Below are 26715 nucleotides of genomic sequence, written 5' to 3' on the forward strand. Positions count from 1 at the left end.
TTCAATAACAGTGAGACAGTTTGGTCTCTGGATACACATGACTGTAGATGTCTTCCATAAAGGAAAAAAATAGTAGTTTTCAACATATGAAAATAACAGTAGTCTTCGATATATGAATATGCATTGTAATTTATTATCTCTCGATGTAACCATTTTTCTGCTTGTGCAGTAAGTTGTATTTATGCTTTTTGTATGTTGTAATGCATCTCAGCATGTTTTTAATTCACTAATGTCACTTAGACAGCAGCTGTGGAGGGAGGAGGTACGGAGTGATGTGATTTCCATATGAACCCGGCACTTCCCCCCACTGTTTGACCCGTTGAAGCGCTTGAGCAGCGCGAAACGGCCGTTGTCAGCCTTTCTTGCACTCCTTATGTCACTCCCCCGACTTGACATGTTCATGATATGTCAATAAACCAGTGAAACTTCAATCTCGATGAGTGCGACCTCTTCTCTTTGCATGGATTCCCAGGATTGACTGTTTCCAGGTCTGGCACCCGAGATTCCCAGCTGCTGGGCTTCTGCATGCCGCACATCATTTGAAGTCACACGGTAACAGCGGTGCCGTCCGCTTTTTATCTTGAGTTTTGTGATTTAATATTCATGAGTGTAATGAGCGGTACCATGTGACCGCTGAAGACAGGAAGGGAGACAGTGGAGAAGCGATGCTGCAGAGAACGCGCCAAGACTGGTAAGTATGATCTCTGACACCCCCGCTTCCCCTCCCCTGCCGACCCCAAGGTATATGACCTGTGTATAAGCCGAGAGGGGGACTTTCAGCCCCAAAAAATGGGCTGAAAATCTCTGCTTATACACGAGTATATACGGTAAGTGGTGAAAAAAAATTCCAAAATTTGCTAAAAAAATAATTTTGCGCCATATTTCGATATCAGTAGCGTCTCCATTTTTCGCTATCTCAGGTTGGGTGAGGGCTTATTTTTTGCGCGCCGAGCTGATGTTTTTAAGGATACAATTTATGTGCAGATACGATCTTTTGAACGCCAATTATTGCATTTTAATGCAATGTTGCGGCGACCAAAAAAACGTAATTCTGGTGTTTCGATTTTTTTTCCCACTACGCCTTTTAGTGATCGGGTTAATCCTTTTTTTATTGATAGATCGGGCGATTCTGAACACGGAGATACCAAATATGTGTATGTGTGATTTTTTTTTTTTGTTTCATTATGAATGAGGCAAAAGGGGGGTGGATTTAAACTTTTATTTTTTTCATATCTTTTAAAACATTTTTTTTTTTTTTTTTTTAATTTTGGCATGCTTCAATAGTCTCCATGGGAGGCTAGAAGCTGCCGCAACTCGATCGACTCTGCTACATATAGGAGATGAGCAGATCGCCTATATGTAGCAGAATAAGGCTATGTGCCCACGTAGCGTTTTAAAACGCTCACTAAAAACCGGACTCCTTCCCAGAAATCGCGCGTTTTTTTCCGCGCGATTTCACCGCGATTATGATCGCGATTTTCGCGTGAGATATTCAAGCACTTTCCAAGCGATTTGAAGCATTGCTTGGAAAGTGATTGACAGGTTGGTCACACTCGTCAAACATAGTGTTTGACAAGTGTGACCAGGTTTTTACTATTGAGGCGGCCTATGCGGCATCAATAGTAAAAGATAGAATGTTAAAATGCTAAAAAAAATAAAAAAAAATCGGTGTATATTTACCTTCCGGCGTCCCGCGCTGCATTCCCGGGCCTCAGCGTTCCCAGTAATGCCTTGCGAGACCTGTGATGACGTAGTCTCGCGTTGCTATAGCGATCTCGCGAGACCGCTGGAGTCACGCGAGACTACGTCATCACTGGACCTTGCCGCAAGGCATTACTGGGAACGCTGAGGCCGGGAATGCAGCGCGGGACGTCGGAAGGTAAATATACCCCGATTTTTTATTTTTTATTCTTTTTTTTACAGGGGGATGGTACCCAGGGCCTGGAGGACAGTCTCCTCTCCTCCACACCGTGGGTACCAACCGCACATGAGACGTTTAACTTCCCGCATGGTGGGCATAGCCACATGCAGGAAGTAAGCGATTCTCATACATTCCTATGGGTGCGGAATCGCGGCAATTCTTTGCGATTCCGCACAAAAGAATGAGCATGCTGCGATTTTTTCCGCGATGCGATTCCGCCGCGAAAAAAAGCGTAGCATTAGCACATCATGTGCGGAATGCCATAGGAATGCATGGGGGGCGTTCTGTACACGATTTTTAAACGTTTTCACAGCAAAAACGCTTAAAAATCGCTACGTGTGCACACAGCCTTACAGTATTGCTATGAGCCCATGCACCCAGGCTTACAAGAGCTTTTCATCTGAGACATCCAGAGAAGCCAGAGCCTGAGATGTCCAGAGGCCATCCTAGAAGGAGGAAAGTACTGTCAGGATTCGAACCTAGCAGCTCCTGTGCACTAGTCGGCAGCTCTTCTTTCTGAGCTATTCACCCTGAGTTCCTGATTGGCTCATTCTGATTGCACACCTTAATTAAACCTGGCCTTGCTCTCAGTTCCTTGCTTGATTATTGAGCTACCTGCCTTTAGTCAAGCTTTCTTCTACATGCTATTCCTTCAAATGACACTGCTGCTTCTGGTAAACGACCTCTGGCTTCCTTGACTACGATTCCTACTTATTCCTTCAAATGACACTGCTGCTCCTGGTAAACGACCTCTGGCTTCCTTGACTACGATTCCTACTTATTCCTTCAAATGACACTGCTGCTCCTGGTAAACGACCTCTGGCTTCCTTGACTACGATTCCTGCTTATTCCTTCAAATGACACTGCTGCTCCGGGTAAACGACCTCTGGCTTCCTTGACTACGATTCCTGCTTATTCCTTCAAATGACACTGCTGCTCCTGATAAACGACCTCTGGCTTCCTTAACTATGATTCCTGCTTATTCCTTCAAACGACACTGCTGCTCCTGGTAAACGACCCCTGGCATCCTTAACTATGATTCCTGCTTATTCCTTCAAATGACACTGCTGCTCCTGGTAAACGACCTCTGGCTTCCTTAACTATGATTCCTGCTTATTCCTTCAAATGACACTGCTGCTCCTGGTAAACGACCTCTGGCTTCCTTGACTACGATTCCTACTTATTCCTTCAAATGACACTGCTGCTTCTGGTAAACGACCTCTGGCTTCCTTGACGATTCCTACTTATTCCTTCAAATGACACTGCTGCTTCTGGTAAACGACCTCTGGCTTCCTTGACTACGATTCCTGCTTATTCCTTCAAATGACACTGCTACTCCTGGTAAACGACCTCTGGCTTCCTTGACTACGATTCCTGCTTACTCCTTCAAATGACACTGCTGCTCCTGGTAAACGACCTCTGGCTTCCTTAACTATGATTCCTGCTTATTCCTTCAAATGACACTGCTGCTCCTGGTAAACGACCCCTGGCTTCCTTGACTACGATTCCTACTTATTCCTTCAAATGACACTGCTGCTCCTGGTAAACAACCTCTGGCTTCCTGAACTATGATTCCTGCTTATTCCTTCAAATGACACTGCTGCTCCTGGTAAACGACCTCTGGCTTCCTTAACTATGATTCCTGCTAATTCCTTCAAATGACACTGCTGCTCCTGGTAAACGACCTCTGGCTTCCTTGACTACGATTCCTACTTATTCCTTCAAATGACACTGCTGCTTCTGGTAAACGACCTCTGGCTTCCTTGACGATTCCTACTTATTCCTTCAAATGACACTGCTGCTTCTGGTAAACGACCTCTGGCTTCCTTGACTACGATTCCTGCTTATTCCTTCAAATGACACTGCTACTCCTGGTAAACGACCTCTGGCTTCCTTGACTACGATTCCTGCTTACTCCTTCAAATGACACTGCTGCTCCTGGTAAACGACCTCTCGCTTCCTTAACTATGATTCCTGCTTATTCCTTCAAATGACACTGCTGCTCCTGGTAAACGACCCCTGGCTTCCTTGACTACGATTCCTACTTATTCCTTCAAATGACACTGCTGCTCCTGGTAAACAACCTCTGGCTTCCTGAACTATGATTCCTGCTTATTCCTTCAAATGACACTGCTGCTCCTGGCAAACGACCTCTGGCTTCCTTAACTATGATTCCTGCTAATTCCTTCAAATGACACTGCTGCTCCTGGTAAACGACCTCTGGCTTCCTTGACTACGATTCCTACTTATTTCTTCAAATGACACTGCTGCTCCTGGTAAACGACCTCTGGCTTCCTTAACTATGATTCCTGCTTATTTCTTCAAATGACACTGCTGCTCCTGGTAAACGACCTCTGGCTTCCTTAACTATGATTCCTGCTTATTCCTTCAAATGACACTGCTGCTTCTGGTAAACGACCTCTGGCTTCCTTGACTACGATTCCTACTTATTCCTTCAAATGACACTGCTGCTTCTGGTAAACGACCTCTGGCTTCCTTGACTACGATTCCTGCTTATTCCTTCAAATGACACTGCTGCTCCTGGTAAACGACCTCTGGCTTCCTTGACTACGATTCCTGCTTACTCCTTCAAATGACACTGCTGCTCCTGGTAAACAACCTCTGGCTTCCTTAACTATGATTCCTGCTTATTCCTTCAAATGACACTGCTGCTCCTGGTAAACGACCTCTGGCTTCCTTGACTACGATTCCTACTTATTCCTTCAAATGACACTGCTGCTCCTGGTAAACGACCTCTGGCTTCCTTAACTATGATTCCTAATTATTCCTTCAAATGACACTGCTGCTCCTGGTAAACGACCCCTGGCTTCCTTAACTATGATTCCTGCTTATTCCTTCAAACGACACTGCTGCTCCTGGTAAACGACCTCTGGCTTCCTTAACTATGATTCCTGCTTATTCCTTCAAATGACACTGCTGCTCCTGGTAAAGGACCTCTGGCTTCCTTGACGATTCCTACTTATTCCTTCAAATGACACTGCTGCTCCTGGTAAACGACCTCTGGCTTCCTTAACTATGATTCCTGCTTATTCCTTCAAATGACACTGCTGCTCCTGGTAAACGACCCCTGGCTTCCTTGACTACGATTCCTACTTATTCCTTCAAATGACACTGCTGCTTCTGGTAAACGACCTCTGGCTTCCTTAACTACGATTCCTGCTTATTCCTTCAAATGACACTGCTGCTCCTGGTAAACGACCCCTGGCTTCCTTGACTACGATTCCTGCTTATTCCTTCAAATGACACTGCTGCTCCTGGTAAACGACCTCTGGCTTCCTTGACTACGATTCCTACTTATTCCTTCAAATGACGCTGCTGCTTCTGGTAAACGACATCTGGCTTCCTTGACTACGATTCCTGCTTATTCCTTCAAATGACACTGCTGCTCCTGGTAAACGACCTCTGGCTTCCTTGACTACGATTCCTACTTATTCCTTCAAATGACGCTGCTGCTTCTGGTAAACGACCTCTGGCTTCCTTAACTATGATTCCTAATTATTCCTTCAAATGACACTGCTGCTTCTGGTAAACGACCCCTGGCTTCCTTAACTATGATTCCTGCTTATTCCTTCAAACGACACTGCTGCTCCTGGTAAACGACCTCTGGCTTCCTTAACTATGATTCCTGCTTATTCCTCAAATGACACTGCTGCTCCTGGTAAATGACCTCTGGCTTCCTTGACGATTCCTACTTATTCCTTCAAATGACACTGCTGCTCCTGGTAAACGACCTCTGGCTTCCTTAACTATGATTCCTGCTTATTCCTTCAAATGACACTGCTGCTCCTGGTAAACGACCCCTGGCTTCCTTGACTACGATTCCTACTTATTCCTTCAAATGACACTGCTGCTTCTGGTAAACGACCTCTGGCTTCCTTAACTACGATTCCTGCTTATTCCTTCAAATGACACTGCTGCTCCTGGTAAACGACCCCTGGCTTCCTTGACTACGATTCCTGCTTATTCCTTCAAATGACACTGCTGCTCCTGGTAAACGACCTCTGGCTTCCTTGACTACGATTCCTACTTATTCCTTCAAATGACGCTGCTGCTTCTGGTAAACGACATCTGGCTTCCTTGACTACGATTCCTGCTTATTCCTTCAAATGACACTGCTGCTCCTGGTAAACGACCTCTGGCTTCCTTGACTACGATTCCTACTTATTCCTTCAAATGACGCTGCTGCTTCTGGTAAACGACCTCTGGCTTCCTTGACTGTGATTCCTACTTATTCCTTCAAATGACACTGCTGCTTCTGGTAAACAACCTCTGGCTTCCTTGACTACGATTCCTACTTATTCCTTCAAATGACACTGCTGCTTCTGGAAAACGACCTCTGGCTTCCTTGACTACGATTCCTAATTATTCCTTCAAATGACACTGCTGCTCCTGGTAAACGACCCCTGGCTTCCTTGACTACGATTCCTAATTATTCCTTCAAATGACACTGCTGCTCCTGGTAAACGACCTCTGGCTTCCTTGACTACGATTCCTGCTTATTCCTTCAAATGACACTGCTGCTTCTGGTAAACAACCTCTGGCTTCCTTGACTACGATTCCTACTTATTCCTTCAAATGACACTGCTGCTCCTGGTAAACGACCTCTGGCTTCCTTGACTACGATTCCTACTTATTCCTTCAAATGACACTGCTGCTTCTGGTAAACAACCTCTGGCTTCCTTGATTACGATTCCTACTTATTCCTTCAAATGACACTGCTGCTTCTGGAAAACGACCTCTGGCTTCCTTGACTACGATTCCTAATTATTCCTTCAAATGACACTGCTGCTCCTGGTAAACGACCCCTGGCTTCCTTGACTACGATTCCTAATTATTCCTTCAAATGACACTGCTGCTCCTGGTAAACGACCCCTGGCTTCCTTGACTACGATTCCTAATTATTCCTTCAAATGACACTGCTGCTTCTGGTAAACGACATCTGGCTTCCTTGACTACGATTCCTGCTTATTCCTTCAAATGACACTGCTGCTTCTGGTAAACAACCTCTGGCTTCCTTGACTACGATTCCTACTTATTCCTTCAAATGACACTGCTGCTCCTGGTAAACGACCTCTGGCTTCCTTGACTACGATTCTTACTTATTCCTTCAAATGACACTGCTGCTTCTGGTAAACGACCTCTGGCTTCCTTGACTACGATTCTTACTTATTCCTTCAAATGACACTGCTGCTCCTGGTAAACGACCTCTGGCTTCCTTGACTACGATTCTTACTTATTCCTTCAAATGACACTGCTGCTTCTGGTAAACGACCTCTGGCTTCCTTGACTACGATTCCTACTTATTCCTTCAAATGACACTGCTGCTTCTGGAAAACGACCTCTGGCTTCCTTGACTACGATTCCTAATTATTCCTTCAAATGACACTGCTGCTCCTGGTAAACGACCCCTGGCTTCCTTGACTACGATTCCTAATTATTCCTTCAAATGACACTGCTGCTCCTGGTAAACGACCCCTGGCTTCCTTGACTACGATTCCTAATTATTCCTTCAAATGACACTGCTGCTTCTGGAAAACGACCCCTGGCTTCCTTGACTACGATTCCTAATTATTCCTTCAAATGACACTGCTGCTCCTGGTAAACGACCTCTGGCTTCCTTGACTACGATTCCTAATTATTCCTTCAAATGACACTGCTGCTCCTGGTAAACGACCCCTGGCTTCCTTGACTACGATTCCTAATTATTCCTTCAAATGACACTGCTGCTCCTGGTAAACGACCTCTGGCTTCCTTGACTACGATTCCTGCTTATTCCTTCAAATGACACTGCTGCTTCTGGTAAACAACCTCTGGCTTCCTTGACTACGATTCCTACTTATTCCTTCAAATGACACTGCTGCTCCTGGTAAACGACCTCTGGCTTCCTTGACTACGATTCCTACTTATTCCTTCAAATGACACTGCTGCTTCTGGTAAACAACCTCTGGCTTCCTTGATTACGATTCCTACTTATTCCTTCAAATGACACTGCTGCTTCTGGAAAACGACCTCTGGCTTCCTTGACTACGATTCCTAATTATTCCTTCAAATGACACTGCTGCTCCTGGTAAACGACCCCTGGCTTCCTTGACTACGATTCCTAATTATTCCTTCAAATGACACTGCTGCTCCTGGTAAACGACCCCTGGCTTCCTTGACTACGATTCCTAATTATTCCTTCAAATGACACTGCTGCTTCTGGTAAACGACATCTGGCTTCCTTGACTACGATTCCTGCTTATTCCTTCAAATGACACTGCTGCTTCTGGTAAACAACCTCTGGCTTCCTTGACTACGATTCCTACTTATTCCTTCAAATGACACTGCTGCTCCTGGTAAACGACCTCTGGCTTCCTTGACTACGATTCTTACTTATTCCTTCAAATGACACTGCTGCTTCTGGTAAACGACCTCTGGCTTCCTTGACTACGATTCCTACTTATTCCTTCAAATGACACTGCTGCTCCTGGTAAACGACCTCTGGCTTCCTTGACTACGATTCCTACTTATTCCTTCAAATGACACTGCTGCTTCTGGTAAACGACCTCTGGCTTCCTTGACTACGATTCTTACTTATTCCTTCAAATGACACTGCTGCTCCTGGTAAACGACCTCTGGCTTCCTTGACTACGATTCTTACTTATTCCTTCAAATGACACTGCTGCTCCTGGTAAACGACCTCTGGCTTCCTTGACTACGATTCTTACTTATTCCTTCAAATGACACTGCTGCTTCTGGTAAACGACCTCTGGCTTCCTTGACTACGATTCCTACTTATTCCTTCAAATGACACTGCTGCTTCTGGTAAACGACCTCTGGCTTCCTTGACTACGATTCCTGCTTATTCCTTCTAATGACACTGCTGCTCCTGGTAAACGACCTCTGGCTTCCTTGACTACAATTCCTGCCTATTCATTCAAACTACATTTCTGTTCCTGTGTATCGACTCCTTGGCTATTCCAGACTACGCTATCTGCCCGGTGCTGCCTCTAGTGGTTGCAATATCACTACTCCAACCAGGTCAGTCCGTAATACCCCCAGGTCAGAGTATGCTCCCGTAACTCCACAGTGCATGAGAGAGAGCCCCTCGTACGCACCCGTGGATCAGAGCGTCCCCCATCAATACCTGCCAGCAGGCAGAGGCAAGCCCCCCACCCACTCCAGCAATTCAGAGCAAGCTCCTCACCCCCATACCTCTCAGCAAGTCAGAGCATGCCCCCGTTACTCCACAGCGCATCAGAGCATGCCCCTCATACCCACCAGCTGATCAGAGCGTGCACACCCCAATACCCGCTGGGGAGAGCAGCTAAGAGGAAGCCCCTCACCCCCATACCTCCCAGCAGGTCAGAGAATGACCCCCATACCTCCCAGTCCTGCGAGTATCTCATTACTATTCCACGACACTGCTTGTTATATTCAGCTATCCCCATCTTGGCGACGTCCTCTGGACCTTTGATACCCAGCGTCTTGTCAATCTCGTACTCCTGCAGAAGAAGAGACCGGTCGTTACAATGAGGAGTCTTCTCCTGCTATGAAAACGTGTCATTCTGCACCAGGTTTGCAGCGGTAAAGAAGCCCACGCCTGGGTGTATGACATACAACGTCACAAACTGCCAGCATCAATGTCACCACCATCACTACAGTCATCAATATCCCCACTGCCATCACTACAGTCATCATCACCGCCATCAATAGTCAGTGACATCCCCACCGCTGTCAATCTCCACAGTCACCACCACTGCCAACATCTCCGCAATCATTACCACTATCTCCAGTTATCAACAAAGTCACCACCACCACCACAGTAACGATGCTGCAACTCACCACTGGTAATCCATGACAGTCCCATCCGAACCTTCTCTCCACATGAAAGCCACTCTGGTGAGCAAATCTGGTGACAATGTCCTTAATCGTGCCCGCCAGAATGTGCCCGTAGTGCGGAAGGCCTGTTGCAAAGGGAGGTCCGTCATAGAAAGTGTACCTACACGTGAGACACAGCAAGAGGACAGTGGATATTCTGCAAAAGGAGGTATCCGTACTAGAGTCAAAAGCTGGCAGCTGCCGGATGACCGAGCAAAGGATTACAGAACACAATCGGCAGGACGTCCCTTTCACGAAGATTCAGCGGCAGCAACTTCCTGAAGGTGTAAAGGCAAGTTCTGGATGCAGAACCCCCCACCCCTATGAGAGCTGGTCTCACAACAGACATTTATGGCACATCCATAAGACATGAATGGGAGGAGCCTGCAGCGCCCCTTGCTGGTGGTCGAGGTCAGTGATGGGAAGTGGTATTAAGTCACCAGTCATTACGGGGGCTGCACATGTAAGGAGGTGACATAGAAAATACAGAGAGCAGAGGACCCTCACTGCAGGGTGATTGTAAAAGAGAGGAGAGGACCCTCAAGTCTCACAGTCTACAGGGTGATGGGGAAGGAGGAGATGACCCCCACATCTTACAGTCTGCAGAGTTACGGGGGAAGGAGGAGATGACCCTCACGTCTCACAGTCTGTAGGGTTATGGGGAAGGAGGAGATGACCCTCACATCTTACAGTCTGCAGGGTTACGGGGGAAGGAGGAGATGACCCTCACGTCTTACAGTCTGCAGGGTTATGGGGGAAGGAGGAGATGACCCTCACGTCTCACAGTCTACAGGGTGATGGGGAAGGAGGAGATGACCCTCACATCTTACAGTCTGCAGAGTTACGGGGGAAGGAGGAGATGACCCTCACGTCTCACAGTCTGCAGGGTTATGGGGAAGGAGGAGATGACCCTCACATCTTACAGTCTGCAGAGTTACGGGGGAAGGAGGAGATGACCCTCACGTCTTACAGTCTGCAGGGTTATGGGGGAAGGAGGAGATGACCCTCACGTCTCACAGTCTGCAGGGTTATGGGGAAGGAGGAGATGACCCTCACATCTTACAGTCTGCAGAGTTACGGGGGAAGGAGGAGATGACCCTCACGTCTTACAGTCTGCAGGGTTATGGGGGAAGGAGGAGATGACCCTCACGTCTCACAGTCTGCAGGGTTATGGGGAAGGAGGAGATCACCCTCACATCTTACAGTCTGCAGGGTTATGGGGAAGGAGGAGATGACCCTCACGTCTCACAGACTGCAGGGTTATGGGGAAGGAGGAGATGACCCTCACATCTTACAGTCTGCAGAGTTACGGGGGAAGGAGGAGATGACCCTCACGTCTTACAGTCTGCAGGGTTATGGGGGAAGGAGATGACCCTCACGTCTCACAGTCTGCAGGGTTATGGGGAAGGAGAAGATGACCCTCACATCTTACAGTCTGCAGGGTTATGGGGAAGGAGGAGATGACCCTCACATCTTACAGTCTGCAGAGTTACGGGGGAAGGAGGAGATGACCCTCACGTCTTACAGTCTGCAGAGTTACGGGGGAAGGAGGAGATGACCCTCACATCTTACAGTCTGCAGGGTTATGGGGAAGGAGCAGATGACCCTCACATCTTACAGTCTGCAGAGTTACGGGGGAAGGAGGAGATGACCCTCACGTCTTACAGTCTGCAGGGTTACGCGGGAAGGAGGAGATGACCCTCACGTCTCACAGTCTGCAGGGTTATGGGGAAGGAGGAGATGACCCTCACATCTTACAGTCTGTAAAGTTATGGGGAAGGAGGACATGACCCTCACGTCTCACAGTCTGCAGAGTTATGGGGAAGGAGGAGATGACCCTTACGTCTTACAGTCTGCAGGGTGATGGGGAAGGAGACCGGAGAGGAGCCTCAAATCTCACAATCTACAGGGTGATGGCGAAGGAGACAGGAGAGGACCCTCACGTCTCAGTCAAATTCAAAGAAGCTTTATTGGCAGGACTAAATACACATTAATTTTGCCAAAGCAGGTGTATAAAAGGGAATAGGGATAGGGACTGTAGGGATGTTGGGAAGGGGCTGTAGGAAAGGTGGATGGGGCAGATCCAGGATGGGGCTATAGAAGTCAATGGCATAGGGAAGGTGGATGGGAGGATGGGGCAGATCCAGGGTGCAGCTATAGAAGTCCATGGCATAGGGAAGGTGGATGGGGGGCATGGGGCAGATCCAGGATGGGGGCAATAGAAGTCCATGGCATAGGGAAGGTGGATGGGGGGATGGGACAGATCCAGGATGGGGGCTATAGATGTCCATGGCATAGGGAAGGTGGATGGGGGGGGGGCAGATCCAGGAAGGGGCCATAGAAGTCCACGGCATAGGAAAGGTGAATGGGGGGCATGGGGCAGATCCAGGGTGGGGCCATAGAAGTCCATGGCATATCATAGTCTGCACAGTGATGAGGAAGGAGACAGGAGATGACCCTCAAATCTCACAATCTACAGGGCGATGGGGAAGGAGACAGGAGAGGACCCTCATATATCAGTCTGCAGGGTGATGGGGAAGGAGACAGGAGAGGACCCTCATATCACAGTCTGCAGGGTGATGGGGAAGGAGACAGGAGAGGACCCTCATATCTCCCAGTCTGCAGGGTGATGGGGAAGGAGACAGGAGAGGACCCTCATATCTCCCAGTCTGCAGGGTGATGGGGAAGGAGACAGGAGAGGACCCTCATATTTCACAGTATGCAGGGTGATGGGGAAGGAGACAGGAGAGGACCCTCATATCTCTGTCTGCAGGGTGATGGGGAAGGTAACAGGAGAGGACCCCCATATCTCACAGTCTACAGGGTGATGGGGAAGGAGACAGGAGAGGACCCTCATATCTCACAGTCTGCAGGGTGATGGGGAAGGAGACAGGAGAGGACCCTCATATCTCACAGTCTGCAGGGTGATGGGGAATGAGACAGGAGAGGACCCTCAAATCTCACAGTCTGCAGGGTGATGGGGAAGGAGACAGGAGAGGACCCCCATATCTCACAGTCTACAGGGTGATGGGGAAGGAGACAGGAGAGGACCCTCATATCTCACAGTCTGCAGGGTGATGGGGAATGAGACAGGAGAGGACCCTCAAATCTCACAGTCTACAGGGTGATGGGGAAGGAGACAGGAGAGGACCCTCATATCTCACAGTCTACAGGGTGATGGGGAAGGAGACAGGAGAGGACCCTCATATCTCACAGTCTGCAGGGTGATGGGGAATGAGACAGGAGAGGACCCTCAAATCTCACAGTCTGCAGGGTGATGGGGAAGGAGACAGGAGAGGACCCCCATATCTCACAGTCTGCAGGGTGATGGGGAAGGAGACAGGAGAGGACCCTCATATCTCACAGTCTGCAGGGTGATGGGGAAGGACACAGGAGAGGACCCTCATATCTCAGTCTGCAGGGTGATGGGGAAGGAGACAGGAGAGGACCCCCATATCTCACAGTCTACAGGGTGATGGGGAAGGAGACAGGAGAGGACCTTCATATCTCACAGTCTGCAGGGTGATGGGGAAGGAGACAGGAGAGGACCCTCATATATCACAGTCTGCAGGGCGATGGGGAAGGAGACAGGAGAGGACCCTCATATCTCACAGTCTGCAGGGTGATGGGGAAGGAGACAGGAGAGGACCTTCATATCTCACAGTCTGCAAGGCGATGGGGAAGGAGACAGGAGAGGACCCTCATATCTCACAGTCTCCAGGGTGATGGGAAAGGAGACAGGAGAGGACCCTCATATATCACAGTCTGCAAGGCGATGGGGAAGGAGACAGGAGAGGACCCTCATATCTCACAGTCTCCAGGGTGATGGGAAAGGAGACAGGAGAGGACCCTCATATCTCACAGTCTGCAGGGTGATGGGAAAGGAGACAGGAGAGGACCCTCATATCTCACAGTCTGCAGGGTGATGGGAAAGGAGACAGGAGAGGACCCTCATATCTCACAGTCTGCAGGGTGATGGGAAAGGAGACAGGAGAGGACCCTCATATCTCACAGTCTGCAGGGTGATGGGAAAGGAGACAGGAGAGGACCCTCATATCTCACAGTCTGCAGGGTGATGGTGAAGGAGACAGGAGAGGACCCTCATATCTCACAGTCTGCAGGGTGATGGGAAAGGAGACAGGAGAGGACCCTCATATCTCACAGTCTGCAGGGTGATGGGAAAGGAGACAGGAGAGGACCCTCATATCTCACAGTCTGCAGGGTGATGGGAAAGGAGACAGGAGAGGACCCTCATATCTCACAGTCTGCAGGGTGATGGGAAAGGAGACAGGAGAGGACCCTCATATCTCACAGTCTGCAGGGTGATGGGAAAGGAGACAGGAGAGGACCCTCATATCTCACAGTCTGCAGGGTGATGGGGAAGGAGACAGGAGAGGACCCTCATATCTCACAGTCTGCAGGGTGATGGGGAAGGAGACAGGAGAGGACCCTCATATCTCACAGTCTGCAGGGTGATGGGGAAGGAGACAGGAGAGGACCCTCATATCTCACAGTCTGCAGGGTGATGGGGAAGGAGACAGGAGAGGACCCTCATATCTCTCAGTCTGCAGGGTGATGGGGAAGGAGACAGGAGAGTACCCTCATATCTCTCAGTCTGCAGGGAAATAGGGAAGGAGACAGGAGAGGACCCTCATATCTCTCAGTCTGCAGGGTGATGGGGAAGGAGACAGGAGAGGACCCTCATATCTCACAGTCTGCAGGGTGATGGGGAAGGAGACAGGAGAGGACCCTCATATCTCTCAGTCTGCAGGGTGATGTTGAAGGAGACAGGAGAGGACCCTCATATCTCACAGTCTGCAGGGTGATGGGGAAGGAGACAGGAGAGTACCCTCATATCTCACAGTCTGCAGGGTGATGGGGAGGGAGACAGGAGAGGACCCTCATATCTTTCAGTCTGCAGGGTGATGGGGAAGGAGACAGGAGAGGACCCTCATATCTCACAGTCTGCAGGGTGATGGGGAGGGAGACAGTAGAGGACCCTCATATCTCACAGTCTGCAGGGCGATGAGGAAGGAGACAGGAGAGGACCCTCATATCTCTCAGTCTGCAGGGTGATGGGGAAGGAGACAGGAGAGGACCCTCATATCTCACAGTCTGCAGGGCGATGAGGAAGGAGACAGGAGAGGACCCTCATATCTCTCAGTCTGCAGGGTGATGGGGAAGGAGACAGGAGAGGACCCTCATATCTCACAGTCTGCAGGGTGATGGGGAGGGAGACAGTAGAGGACCCTCATATCTCACAGTCTGCAGGGTGATGGGGAGGGAGACAGTAGAGGACCCTCATATCTCACAGTCTGCAGGGTGATGGGGAAGGAGACAGGAGAGGACCCTCATATCTCACAGTCTGCAGGGTGATGGGGAAGGAGACAGGAGAGGACCCTCATATCTCACAGTCTGCAGGGTGATGGGGAAGGAGACAGGAGAGGACCCTCATATCTCACAGTCTGCAGGGTGATGGGAAAGGAGACAGGAGAGGACCCTCATATCTCACAGTCTGCAGGGTGATGGGGAAGGAGACAGGAGAGGACCCTCATATCTCACAGTCTGCAGGGTGATGGGGAAGGAGACAGGAGAGGACCCTAATATCTCACAGTCTGAAGGGTGATGGGGAAGGAGACAGGAGAGGACCCTCATATCTCACAGTCTGCAGGGTGATGGGGAAGGAGACAACCTTCATATCTCACAGTCTGCAGGGAAATAGGGAAGGAGACAGGAGAGGACCCTCATATCTCTCAGTCTGCAGGGAAATAGGGAAGGAGACAGGAGAGGACCCTCACATCTCACAGTCTGCAGGGTGATGGGGAAGGAGACAGGAGAGGACCCTAATATCTCACAGTCTGCAGGGAAATAGGGAAGGAGACAGGAGAGGACCCTCACATCTCACAGTCTGCAGGGTGATGGGGAAGGAGACAGGAGAGGACCCTCATATCTCTCAGTCTGCAGGGAAATAGGGAAGGAGACAGGAGAGGACCCTCACATCTCACAGTCTGCAGGGTGATGGGGAAGGAGACAGGAGAGGACCCTCATATCTCACAGTCTGCAGGGAAATAGGGAAGGAGACAGGAGAGGACCCTCATATCTCACAGTCTGCAGGGAAATAGGGAAGGAGACAGGAGAGGACCCTCATATCTCTCAGTCTACAGGGTGATGGGGAAGGAGACAGGAGAGGACCCTCATATCTCTCAGTCTGCAGGGTGATGGGGAAGGAGACAGGAGAGGACCCTCATATCTCTCAGTCTGCAGGGTGATGGGGAAGGAGACAGGAGAGGACCCTCATATCTCACAGTCTGCAGGGTGATGGGGAAGGAGACAGGAGAGGACCCTCATATCTCACAGTCTGCAGGGTGATGGGGAAGGAGACAGGAGAGGACCCTCATATCTCACAGTCTGCAGGGTGATGGGGAAGGAGACAACCTTCATATCTCACAGTCTGCAGGGAAATAGGGAAGGAGACAGGAGAGGACCCTCATATCTCTCAGTCTGCAGGGAAATAGGGAAAGAGACAGGAGAGGACCCTCATATCTCTCAGTCTACAGGGTGATGGGGAAGGAGACAGGAGAGGACCCTCATATCTCACAGTCTGCAGGGTGATGGGGAAGGAGACAGGAGAGGACCCTCATATCTCCCAGTCTGCAGGGTGATGGGGAAGGAGACAGGAGAGGACCCTCATATCTCACAGTCTGCAGGGTGATGGGGAAGGAGACAGGAGAGGACCCTCATATCTCACAGTCTGCAGGGTGATGGGGAAGGAGACAACCTTCATATCTCACAGTCTGCAGGGAAATAGGGAAGGAGACAGGAGAGGACCCTCATATCTCTCAGTCTGCAGGGAAATACGGAAAGAGACAGGAGAGGACCCTCATATCTCTCAGTCTACAGGGTGATGGGGAAGGAGACAGGAGAGGACCCTCATATCTCACAGTCTGCAGGGTGATGGGGAAGGAGACAGGAGAGGACCCTCATATCTCTCAGTCTGCAGGGTGATGGGGAAGGAGACAGGAGAGGACCCTCATATCTCTCAGTCTGCAGGGTGATGGGGAAGGAGACAGGAGAGGACCCTCATATCTCACAGCGTGCAGGGTGATGGGGAAGGAGACAGGAGAGGACCCTCATATCTCACAGTCTGCAGGGTGATGGGGAAGGAGACAGGAGAGGACTCTCATATCTCACAGTCTGCAGGGTGATGGGGAAGGAGACAGGAGAGGACCCTCATATCTCACAGTCATCAGGGTGATGGGGAAGGAGACAGGAGAGGACCCTCATATCTCACAGTCTGCAGGGTGATGGGGAAGGAGACAGGAGAGGACCCTCATATCTCACAGTCTGCAGGGTGATGGGGAAGGAGACAGGAGAGGACCCTCATATCTCTCAGTCTGCAGGGAAATAGGGAAGGAGACAGGAGAGGACCCTCATATCTCACAGTCTGCAGGGAAATAGGGAAGGAGACAGGAGAGGACCCTCATATCTCTCAGTCTGCAGGGAAATAGGGAAGGAGACAGGAGAGGACCCTCATATCTCTCAGTCTGCAGGGTGATGGGGAAGGAGACAGGAGAGGACCCTCATATCTCTCAGTCTGCAGGGTGATGGGGAAGGAGACAGGAGAGGACCCTCATATCTCTCAGTCTGCAGGGTGATGGGGAAGGAGACAGGAGAGGACCCTCATATCTCACAGTCAGCAGGGTGATGGGGAAGGAGACAGGAGAGGACCCTCATATCTCACAGTCTGCAGGGTGATGGGGAAGGAGACAGGAGAGGACCCTCATATCTCACAGTCAGCAGGGTGATGGGGAAGGAGACAGGAGAGGACCCTCATATCTCTCAGTCTGCAGGGTGATGGGGAAGGAGACAGGAGAGGACCCTCATATCTCACAGTCTGCAGGGTGATGGGGAAGGAGACAGGAGAGGACCCTCATATCTCACAGTCTGCAGGGTGATGGGGAAGGAGACAGGAGAGGACCCTCATATCTCTCAGTCTGCAGGGTGATGGGGAAGGAGACAGGAGAGGACCCTCATATCTCTCAGTCTGCAGGGTGATGTTGAAGGAGACAGGAGAGGACCCTCATATCTCTCAGTCTGCAGGGTGATGGGGAAGGAGACAGGAGAGGACCCTCATATCTCTCAGTCTGCAGGGTGATGGGGAAGGAGACAGGAGAGGACCCTCATATCTCACAGTCTGCAGGGTGATGTTGAAGGAGACAGGAGAGGACCCTCATATCTCTCAGTCTGCAGGGTGATGGGGAAGGAGACTGGAGAGGACCCTCATATCTCACAGTCTGCAGGGTGATGGGGAAGGAGACAGGAGAGGACCCTCATATCTCTCAGTCTACACGGTGATGGGGAAGGAGACAGGAGAGGACCCTCATATCTCACAGTCTGCAGGGTGATGGGGAAGGAGACAGGAGAGGACCCTCATATCTCTCAGTCTGCAGGGTGATGGGGAAGGAGACAGGAGAGGACCCTCATATCTCACAGTCTGCAGGGTGATGGGGAAGGAGACAGGAGAGGACCCTCATATCTCACAGTCTGCAGGGTGATGTTGAAGGAGACAGGAGAGGACCCTCATATCTCACAGTCTGCAGGGTGATGGGGAAGGAGACAGGAGAGGACCCTCATATCTCTCAGTCTGCAGGGTGATGGGGAAGGAGACAGGAGAGGACCCTCATATCTCACAGTCTGCAGGGTGATGTTGAAGGAGACAGGAGAGGACCCTCATATCTCTCAGTCTACACGGTGATGGGGAAGGAGACAGGAGAGGACCCTCATATCTCACAGTCTGCAGGGTGATGGGGAAGGAGACAGGAGAGGACCCTCATATCTCACAGTCTGCAGGGTGATGAGGAAGGAGACAGGAGAGGACCCTCATATCTCACAGTCAGCAGGGTGATGGGGAAGGAGACAGGAGAGGACCCTCATATCTCTCAGTCTGCAGGGTGATGGGGAAGGAGACAGGAGAGGACCCTCATATCTCACAGTCTGCAGGGTGATGGGGAAGGAGACAGGAGAGGACCCTCATATCTCTCAGTCTACACGGTGATGGGGAAGGAGACAGGAGAGGACCCTCATATCTCACAGTCTGCAGGGTGATGAGGAAGGAGACAGGAGAGGACCCTCATATCTCACAGTCAGCAGGGTGATGGGGAAGGAGACAGGAGAGGACCCTCATATCTCACAGTCAGCAGGGTGATGGGGAAGGAGACAGGAGAGGACCCTCATATCTCTCAGTCTGCAGGGTGATGGGGAAGGAGACAGGAGAGGACCCTCATATCACAGTCTGCAGGGTGATGGGGAAGGAGACAGGAGAGGACCCTCATATCTCACAGTCTGCAGGGTGATGGGGAAAGAGACAGGAGAGGACCCTCATATCTCACAGTCTGCAGGGTGATGGGGAAGGAGACAGGAGAGGACCCTCATATCTCACAGTCTGCAGGGTGATGGGGAAGGAGACAGGAGAGGACCCTCATATCTCACAGTCTGCAGGGTGATGGGGAGGGAGACAGTAGAGGACCCTCATATCTCACAGTCTGCAGGGTGATGGGGAAGGAGACAGGAGAGGACCCTCATATCTCACAGTCTGCAGGGTGATGGGGAAGGAGACAGGAGAGGACCCTCATATCTCACAGTCTGCAGGGTGATGGGGAAGGAGACAGGAGAGGACCCTCATATCTCACAGTCTGCAGGGTGATGGGGAAGGAGACAGGAGAGGACCCTCATATCTCACAGTCTGCAGGGTGATGGGGAGGGAGACAGTAGAGGACCCTCATATCTCACAGTCTGCAGGGTGATGGGGAAGGAGACAGGAGAGGACCCTCATATCTCACAGTCTGCAGGGTGATGGGGAAGGAGACAGGAGAGGACCCTCATATCTCACAGTCTGCAGGGTGATGGGGAAGGAGACAGGAGAGGACCCTCATATCTCTCAGTCTGCAGGGTGATGGGGAGGGAGACAGTAGAGGACCCTCATATCTCACAGTTTGCAGGGTGATGGGGAAGGAGACAGGAGAGGACCCTCATATCTCACAGTCTGCAGGGTGATGGGGAGGGAGACAGTAGAGGATCCTCATATCTCACAGTCTGCAGGGTGATGGGGAAGGAGACAACCTTCATATCTCACAGTTTGCAGGGTGATGGGGAAGGAGACAGGAGAGGACCCTCATATCTCAGTCTGCAGGGTGATCGGGAAGGAGACAGGAGAGGACCCTTATATCTCACAGTCTGCAGGGTGATGGAGAGGGAGACAGTAGAGGACCCTCATATCTCACAGTCTGCAGGGTGATGGGGAAGGAGACAGGAGAGGACCCTCACATCTCACAGTCTGCAGGGTGATGGGGAAGGAGACAGGAGAGGACCCTCATATCTCACAGCGTGCAGGGTGATGGGGAGAAAGACAGGAGAGGACCCTCATATCTCACAGCGTGCAGGGTGATGGGGAGAGAGACAGGAGAGGACCCTCATATCTCTCAGTCTGCAGGGCGATGAGGAAAGAGACAGGAGAGGACCCTCATATCTCACAGTCTGCAGGGTGATGGGGAAGGAGACAGTAGAGGACCCTCATATCTCACAGCGTGCAGGGTGATGGGGAGGGAGACAGGAGAGGACCCTCATATCTCTCAGTCTGCAGGGCGATGAGGAAGGAGACAGGAGAGGACCCTCATATCTCACAGTCTGCAGGGTGATGGGGAAGGAGACAGGAGAGGACCCTCATATCTCACAGTCTGCAGGGTGATGGGGAAGGAGACAGGAGAGGACCCTCACATCTCACAGTCTGCAGGGTGATGAGGAAGGAGACAGGAGAGGACCCTCATATCTCACAGTCTGCAGGGTGATGGGGAAGGAGACAGGAGAGGACCCTCATATCTCTCAGTCTGCAGGGCGATGAGGAAGGAGACAGGAGAGGACCCTCATATCTCACAGTCTGCAGGGTGATGGGGAAGGAGACAGGAGAGGACCCTCATATCTCTCAGTCTGCAGGGTGATGGGGAGGGAGACAGTAGAGGACCCTCATATCTCACAGTCTGCAGGGTGATGGGGAAGGAGACAGGAGAGGACCCTCACATCTCACAGTCTGCAGGGTGATGGGGAAGGAGACAGGAGAGGACCCTCATATCTCTCAGTCTGCAGGGTGATGAGGAAGGAGACAGGAGAGGACCCTCATATCTCTCAGTCTGCAGGGTGATGGGGAGGGAGACAGTAGAGGACCCTCATATCTCACAGTCTGCAGGGTGATGGGGAAGGAGACAGCAGAGGACCCTCACATCTCACAGTCTGCAGGGTGATGGGGAAGGAGACAGGAGAGGACCCTCATATCTCACAGCGTGCAGGGTGATGGGGAGGGAGACAGGAGAGGACCCTCATATCTCACAGCCTGCAGGGTGATGGGGAAGGAGACAGGAGAAGACCCTCACATCTCACAGTCTGCAGGGTGATGAGGAAGGAGACAGGAGAGGACCCTCATATCTCTCAGTCTGCAGGGTGATGGGGAGGGAGACAGTAGAGGACCCTCATATCTCACAGTCTGCAGGGTGATGGGGAAGGAGACAGGAGAGGACCCTCACATCTCACAGTCTGCAGGGTGATGGGGAAGGAGACAGGAGAGGACCCTCATATCTCACAGTCTGCAGGGCGATGAGGAAGGAGACAGGAGAGGACCCTCATATCTCTCAGTCTGCAGGGTGATGGGGAGGGAGACAGTAGAGGACCCTCATATCTCACAGTCTGCAGGGTGATGGGGAAGGAGACAGGAGAGGACCCTCATATCTCACAGTCTGCAGGGTGATGGGAAGGAGACAGGAGAGGACCCTCATATCTCTCAGTCTGCAGGGTGATGGGGAGGGAGACAGTAGAGGACCCTCATATCTCACAGTCTGCAGGGTGATGGGGAAGGAGACAGGAGAGGACCCTCATATCTCTCAGTCTGCAGGGTGATGGGGAGGGAGACAGTAGAGGACCCTCACATCTCACAGTCTGCAGGGTGATGGGGAAGGAGACAGGAGAGGACCCTCATATCTCACAGCGTGCAGGGTGAAGGGGAAGGAGACAGGAGAGGACCCTCATATCTCACAGCCTGCAGGGTGATGGGGAGGGAGACAGGAGGCTTATCAGACATCTCAGGCGTACCCCTATAACTATGTCATTTTTCCAGCCGACCTAACCTTAAACCTATCCCGTGAATTTGGTGTTGCGTCGTCTGTCCTTGTCTGCACAACATTTCTAGGTATTTCATGGTAGAAATCCTGACTAATAAGGAGAAGAATGTCTCCTCATTTAAGGGAATGCGTCAGTGATCGTTCTCCGGAGCAGGCAGCAGGCGATAGGAAGCTGAGTAACATGACAGCTACGATACGACGTCTTATTCCAGAGAAATCCGTGTTTATCTTGTATGTAAAGGAGCAGTAAGGAGCTACGGGCGGGGCATAGATCTCCCTGAGACTCCCCCGCCATAAATCATTATAAATGGAGACGTTATCGGTGTGATGGTCGCTCTCTGTAACAGCACAGGTGGACGTCAGCAGCTGCAGCTCTCATAGCTCTGCTTATAGTGCGGGCTCCAGTGAGGTACCACACACAGCTCTATGGTGAGATCAGTGAGCGGCCCTCGCACTGGTAACTCCTCCTCCATTCACAATAATCTCTGGAGGTGGAGTCTCAGATCTATGCCCCGCCCACAGATCCCAACAGCTCATTTACTTATAAAATAAACACGGATTTCTCTGGAATAAGACGTCGGTTTGCAGTCATCGAGATGTCTTGTTATTCATATTCCTATCACCAGCGGCCATACAGACGGCTCAGGAGGACGATCTAATGCGCAACTGATGAGCATTCCATTTCCTATCCCACCGTGCACACCACAACCTCCGCTTTTCCTGATTTTTGTTCTGGATTTCTCACCTGGGCTTATTCTTTGATTGCTTGAGACATTGCTGGAAACAGTCCAAGTCCATCCAGAGCTTCAGAATCCGCTCTTCCTCCACGGGGAAGCTGATCGTCTCCGGCACCGGCTCAGCCATGATGTGCACTGCACACAAATATTAGGGGACAGCCTGGCTAGTCACCATTATGGAGTAGTAGGGTCACTCCTGCGATTTCAGCAGGCCCGCATTACACAAAATGTATACCACAAAAAAATGCCCACCTATATTATATCTTACCCTGTAAATAGGTGATACCCCACAGAACACCAATGAGACAGATGTGGTAGCCAAGATATGTACCGAAAAAGGACTAGGCACCACACAATGGTGTATCAATATTAAAATGGCCAACTTTATTGAAATTCATAAAAACAAAATATGCAAAGAGAGACTGGAATAAAAGGAGGGCCTAAAAGCCATGGAGCCTCCTAGCACAACACGGCACAATCATCTGATGCAATCCACATAGTCAAGTGGTATAAACTTTACAAATGACGTAGGGCAAGCAGAAATCATTAAACCCCCAAATAGTACAGATATCATCACGGAAACCCATATTAACCAGTGAGTTAATAAAATATAAGCTGGACTAACTTTAGCCCATACAAGGCATCACCCTAGGCTAGATTAGCTGTCAGAGTAACGATACGTGGATGGCTACAGACCAGTATGTGCTGGTGGGGAGCCCGTCTGCCTCTGCCCCAGTGCTGTGCTAGGAGGCTCCATGGCTTTTAGGCCCTGCTTTTATTCCAGTCTCTCTTTGCATATTTTGTTTTTATGAATTTCAATAAAGTTGGACATTTTAATATTGATACACCATTGTGTGGTGCCTAGTCCTTTTTGGGTACATATCTTGGCTATCACATCTGTCTCATTACACAAAATGTAACTGCAACCGGGCTATGGCGGCTAAGAAAAGGACTCAGCGGCCATGCAAGAATCGCAGTATTAATATAGGCCCATTACATAACTGCAGCTCCGGACAGAACCGGACTCCAGTAACCACAGGGCCCAAATCATCAGAAGCCACAGAACACCCCAAACTTGCGTCCAGCAAAGAGAGGAGGAACGGGGAGGAACCAAGGGCAAAGCATGGCACAGCCGGCAGATAGGGGCCAAAAAGACAGTACATACTGTATACACAGCACACTAAGGACTAGATATACGGTATACACTAGGGGGTTGTACAGTTTTGCTCAGCACCTTATTCATGGCTATGCATTAAGCATTTTTTATGCATCAGCACCTCTCCATGCATTAGCACTTTCTATGTAACACCTCTCCACGCATTAGTACTTTCTATGCAGCACCTCTCCATGCATTAGTACTTTCTATGCAGCACCTCTCCATGCATTAGTACTTTCTATGCAGCACCTCTCCATGCATTAGTACTTTCTATGTAGCACCTCTCCATGCATTAGTACTTTCTATGCAGCACCTCTCCATGCATTAGCACTTTCTATGCAGCACCTCTCCATGCATTAGTACTTTCTATGCAGCACCTCTCCATGCATTAGTACTTTCTATGTAGCACCTCTCCATGCATTAGCACTTTCTATGCAGCACCTCTCCATGCATTAGTACTTTCTATGCAGCACCTCTCCATGCATTAGTACTTTCTATGCAGCACCTCTCCATGCATTAGTACTTTCTATGCAGCACCTCTCCATGCATTAGTACTTTCTATGTAGCACCTCTCCATGCATTAGTACTTTCTATGCAGCACCTCTCCATGCATTAGCACTTTCTATGTAACACCTCTCCACGCATTAGCACTTTCTATGCAGCACCTCTCCACGCATTAGCACTTTCTATGCAGCACCTCTCCATGCATTAGTACTTTCTATGCAGCACCTCTCCATGCATTAGTACTTTCTATGCAGCACCTCTCCATGCATTAGTACGTTCTATGCAGCACCTCTCCATGCATTAGTACTTTCTATGCAGCACCTCTCCATGCATTAGTACTTTCTATGTAGCACCTCTCCATGCATTAGTACTTTCTATGCAGCACCTCTCCATGCATTAGTACTTTCTATGCAGCACCTCTCCATGCATTAGCACTTTCTATGTAGCACCTCTCCATGCATTAGTACTTTCTATGTAGCACCTCTCCATGCATTAGCACTTTCTATGCAGCACCTCTCCATGCATTAGTACTTTCTATGCAGCACCTCTCCATGCATTAGTACTTTCTATGTAGCACCTCTCCATGCATTAGCACTTTCTATGCAGCACCTCTCCATGCATTAGTACTTTCTATGTAGCACCTCTCCATGCATTAGCACTTTCTATGTAGCACCTCTCCATGCATTAGTACTTTCTATGTAGCACCTCTCCATGCATTAGCACTTTCTATGCAGCACCTCTCCATGCATTAGTACTTTCTATGTAGCACCTCTCCATGCATTAGTACTTTCTATGTAGCACCTCTCCATGCATTAGTACTTTCTATGCAGCACCTCTCCATGCATTAGCACTTTCTATGCAGCACCTCTCCATGCATTAGTACTTTCTATGTAGCACCTCTCCATGCATTAGCACTTTCTATGTAGCACCTCTCCATGCATTAGTACTTTCTATGCAGCACCTCTCCATGCATTAGTACTTTCTATGCAGCACCTCTCCATGCATTAGCACTTTCTATGTAGCACCTCTCCATGCATTAGTACTTTCTATGTAGCACCTCTCCATGCATTAGCACTTTCTATGCAGCACCTCTCCATGCATTAGCACTTTCTATGTAGCACCTCTCCATGCATTAGCACTTTCTATGTAGCACCTCTCCATGCATTAGCACTTTCTATGTAGCACCTCTCCATGCATTAGCACTTTCTATGTAGCACCTCTCCATGCATTAGCACTTTCTATGTAGCACCTCTCCATGCATTAGCACTTTCTATGAGCCTCTCCATGCATTAGCACTTTCTATGTAGCACCTCTCCATGCATTAGCACTTTCTATGTAGCACCTCTCCATGCATTAGCACTTTCTATGTAGCACCTCTCCATGCATTAGCACTTTCTATGTAGCACCTCTCCATGCATTAGCACTTTCTATGAGCCTCTCCATGCATTAGCACTTTCTATGAGCCTCTCCATGCATTAGCACTTTCTATGTAGCACCTCTCCATGCATTAGCACTTTCTATGTAACACCTCTCCATGCATTAGCACTTTCTATGTAGCACCTCTCCACGCATTAGCACTTTCTATGCAGCACCTCTCCATGCATTAGCACTTTCTATGTAGCACCTCTCCATGCATTAGTACTTTCTATGCAGCACCTCTCCATGCATTAGTACTTTCTATGCAGCACCTCTCCATGCATTAGTACTTTCTATGTAGCACCTCTCCATCCATTAGTACTTTCTATGCAGCACCTCTCCATGCATTAGTACTTTCTATGCAGCACCTCTCCATGCATTAGCACTTTCTATGTAGCACCTCTCCATGCATTAGCACTTTCTATGCAGCACCTCTCCATGCATTAGTACTTTCTATGCAGCAGCACCTCTCCATGCATTAGTACTTTCTATGTAGCACCTCTCCATGCATTAGCACTTTCTATGCAGCACCTCTCCATGCATTAGCACTTTCTATGCAGCACCTCTCCATGCATTAGTACTTTCTATGCAGCACCTCTCCATGCATTAGCACTTTCTATGTAGCACCTCTCCATGCATTAGCACTTTCTATGCAGCACCTCTCCATGCATTAGCACTTTCTATGTAGCAGCACCTCTCCATGCATTAGCACTTTCTATGCAGCACCTCTCCATGCATTAGCACTTTCTATGTAGCACCTCTCCATGCATTAGCACTTTCTATGCAGCACCTCTCCATGCATTAGCACTTTCTATGCAGCACCTCTCCATGCATTAGCACTTTCTATGTAGCACCTCTCCATGCATTAGCACTTTCTATGCAGCACCTCTCCATGCATTAGCACTTTCTATGCAGGAGCACCTCTCCATGCATTAG

General features: G+C 49.8%; 1 protein-coding gene and 1 non-coding gene across 2 annotated transcripts in view; both read right to left on the minus strand.

The window, feature by feature from the left end:
* The window catches only part of IARS1 (isoleucyl-tRNA synthetase 1), a 237217-nt gene that overhangs the window by 188262 nt on the left and 22240 nt on the right, over positions 1-26715 (minus strand). Inside the window, exons 2-4 of the mRNA XM_073562980.1 lie at positions 22712-22838; positions 9767-9923; positions 9307-9426 (exon numbers count right to left, since the gene is read on the minus strand). Coding sequence (XP_073419081.1) covers positions 9307-9426; positions 9767-9923; positions 22712-22838 — 404 coding nt within the window. The remainder of the gene's footprint in view (positions 1-9306; positions 9427-9766; positions 9924-22711; positions 22839-26715) is intronic.
* On the minus strand, positions 23616-23745 carry LOC141075839 (small nucleolar RNA SNORA84). Its single transcript, XR_012227345.1, has one exon. It is a non-coding gene; the product is annotated as a small nucleolar RNA SNORA84 (small nucleolar RNA).

Source organism: Dendrobates tinctorius, unplaced genomic scaffold (assembly GCF_039654945.1).
Source record: "Dendrobates tinctorius isolate UK_male_01 unplaced genomic scaffold, ASM3965494v1 ptg000375l, whole genome shotgun sequence".
Classification (NCBI taxonomy): domain Eukaryota; kingdom Metazoa; phylum Chordata; class Amphibia; order Anura; family Dendrobatidae; genus Dendrobates; species Dendrobates tinctorius.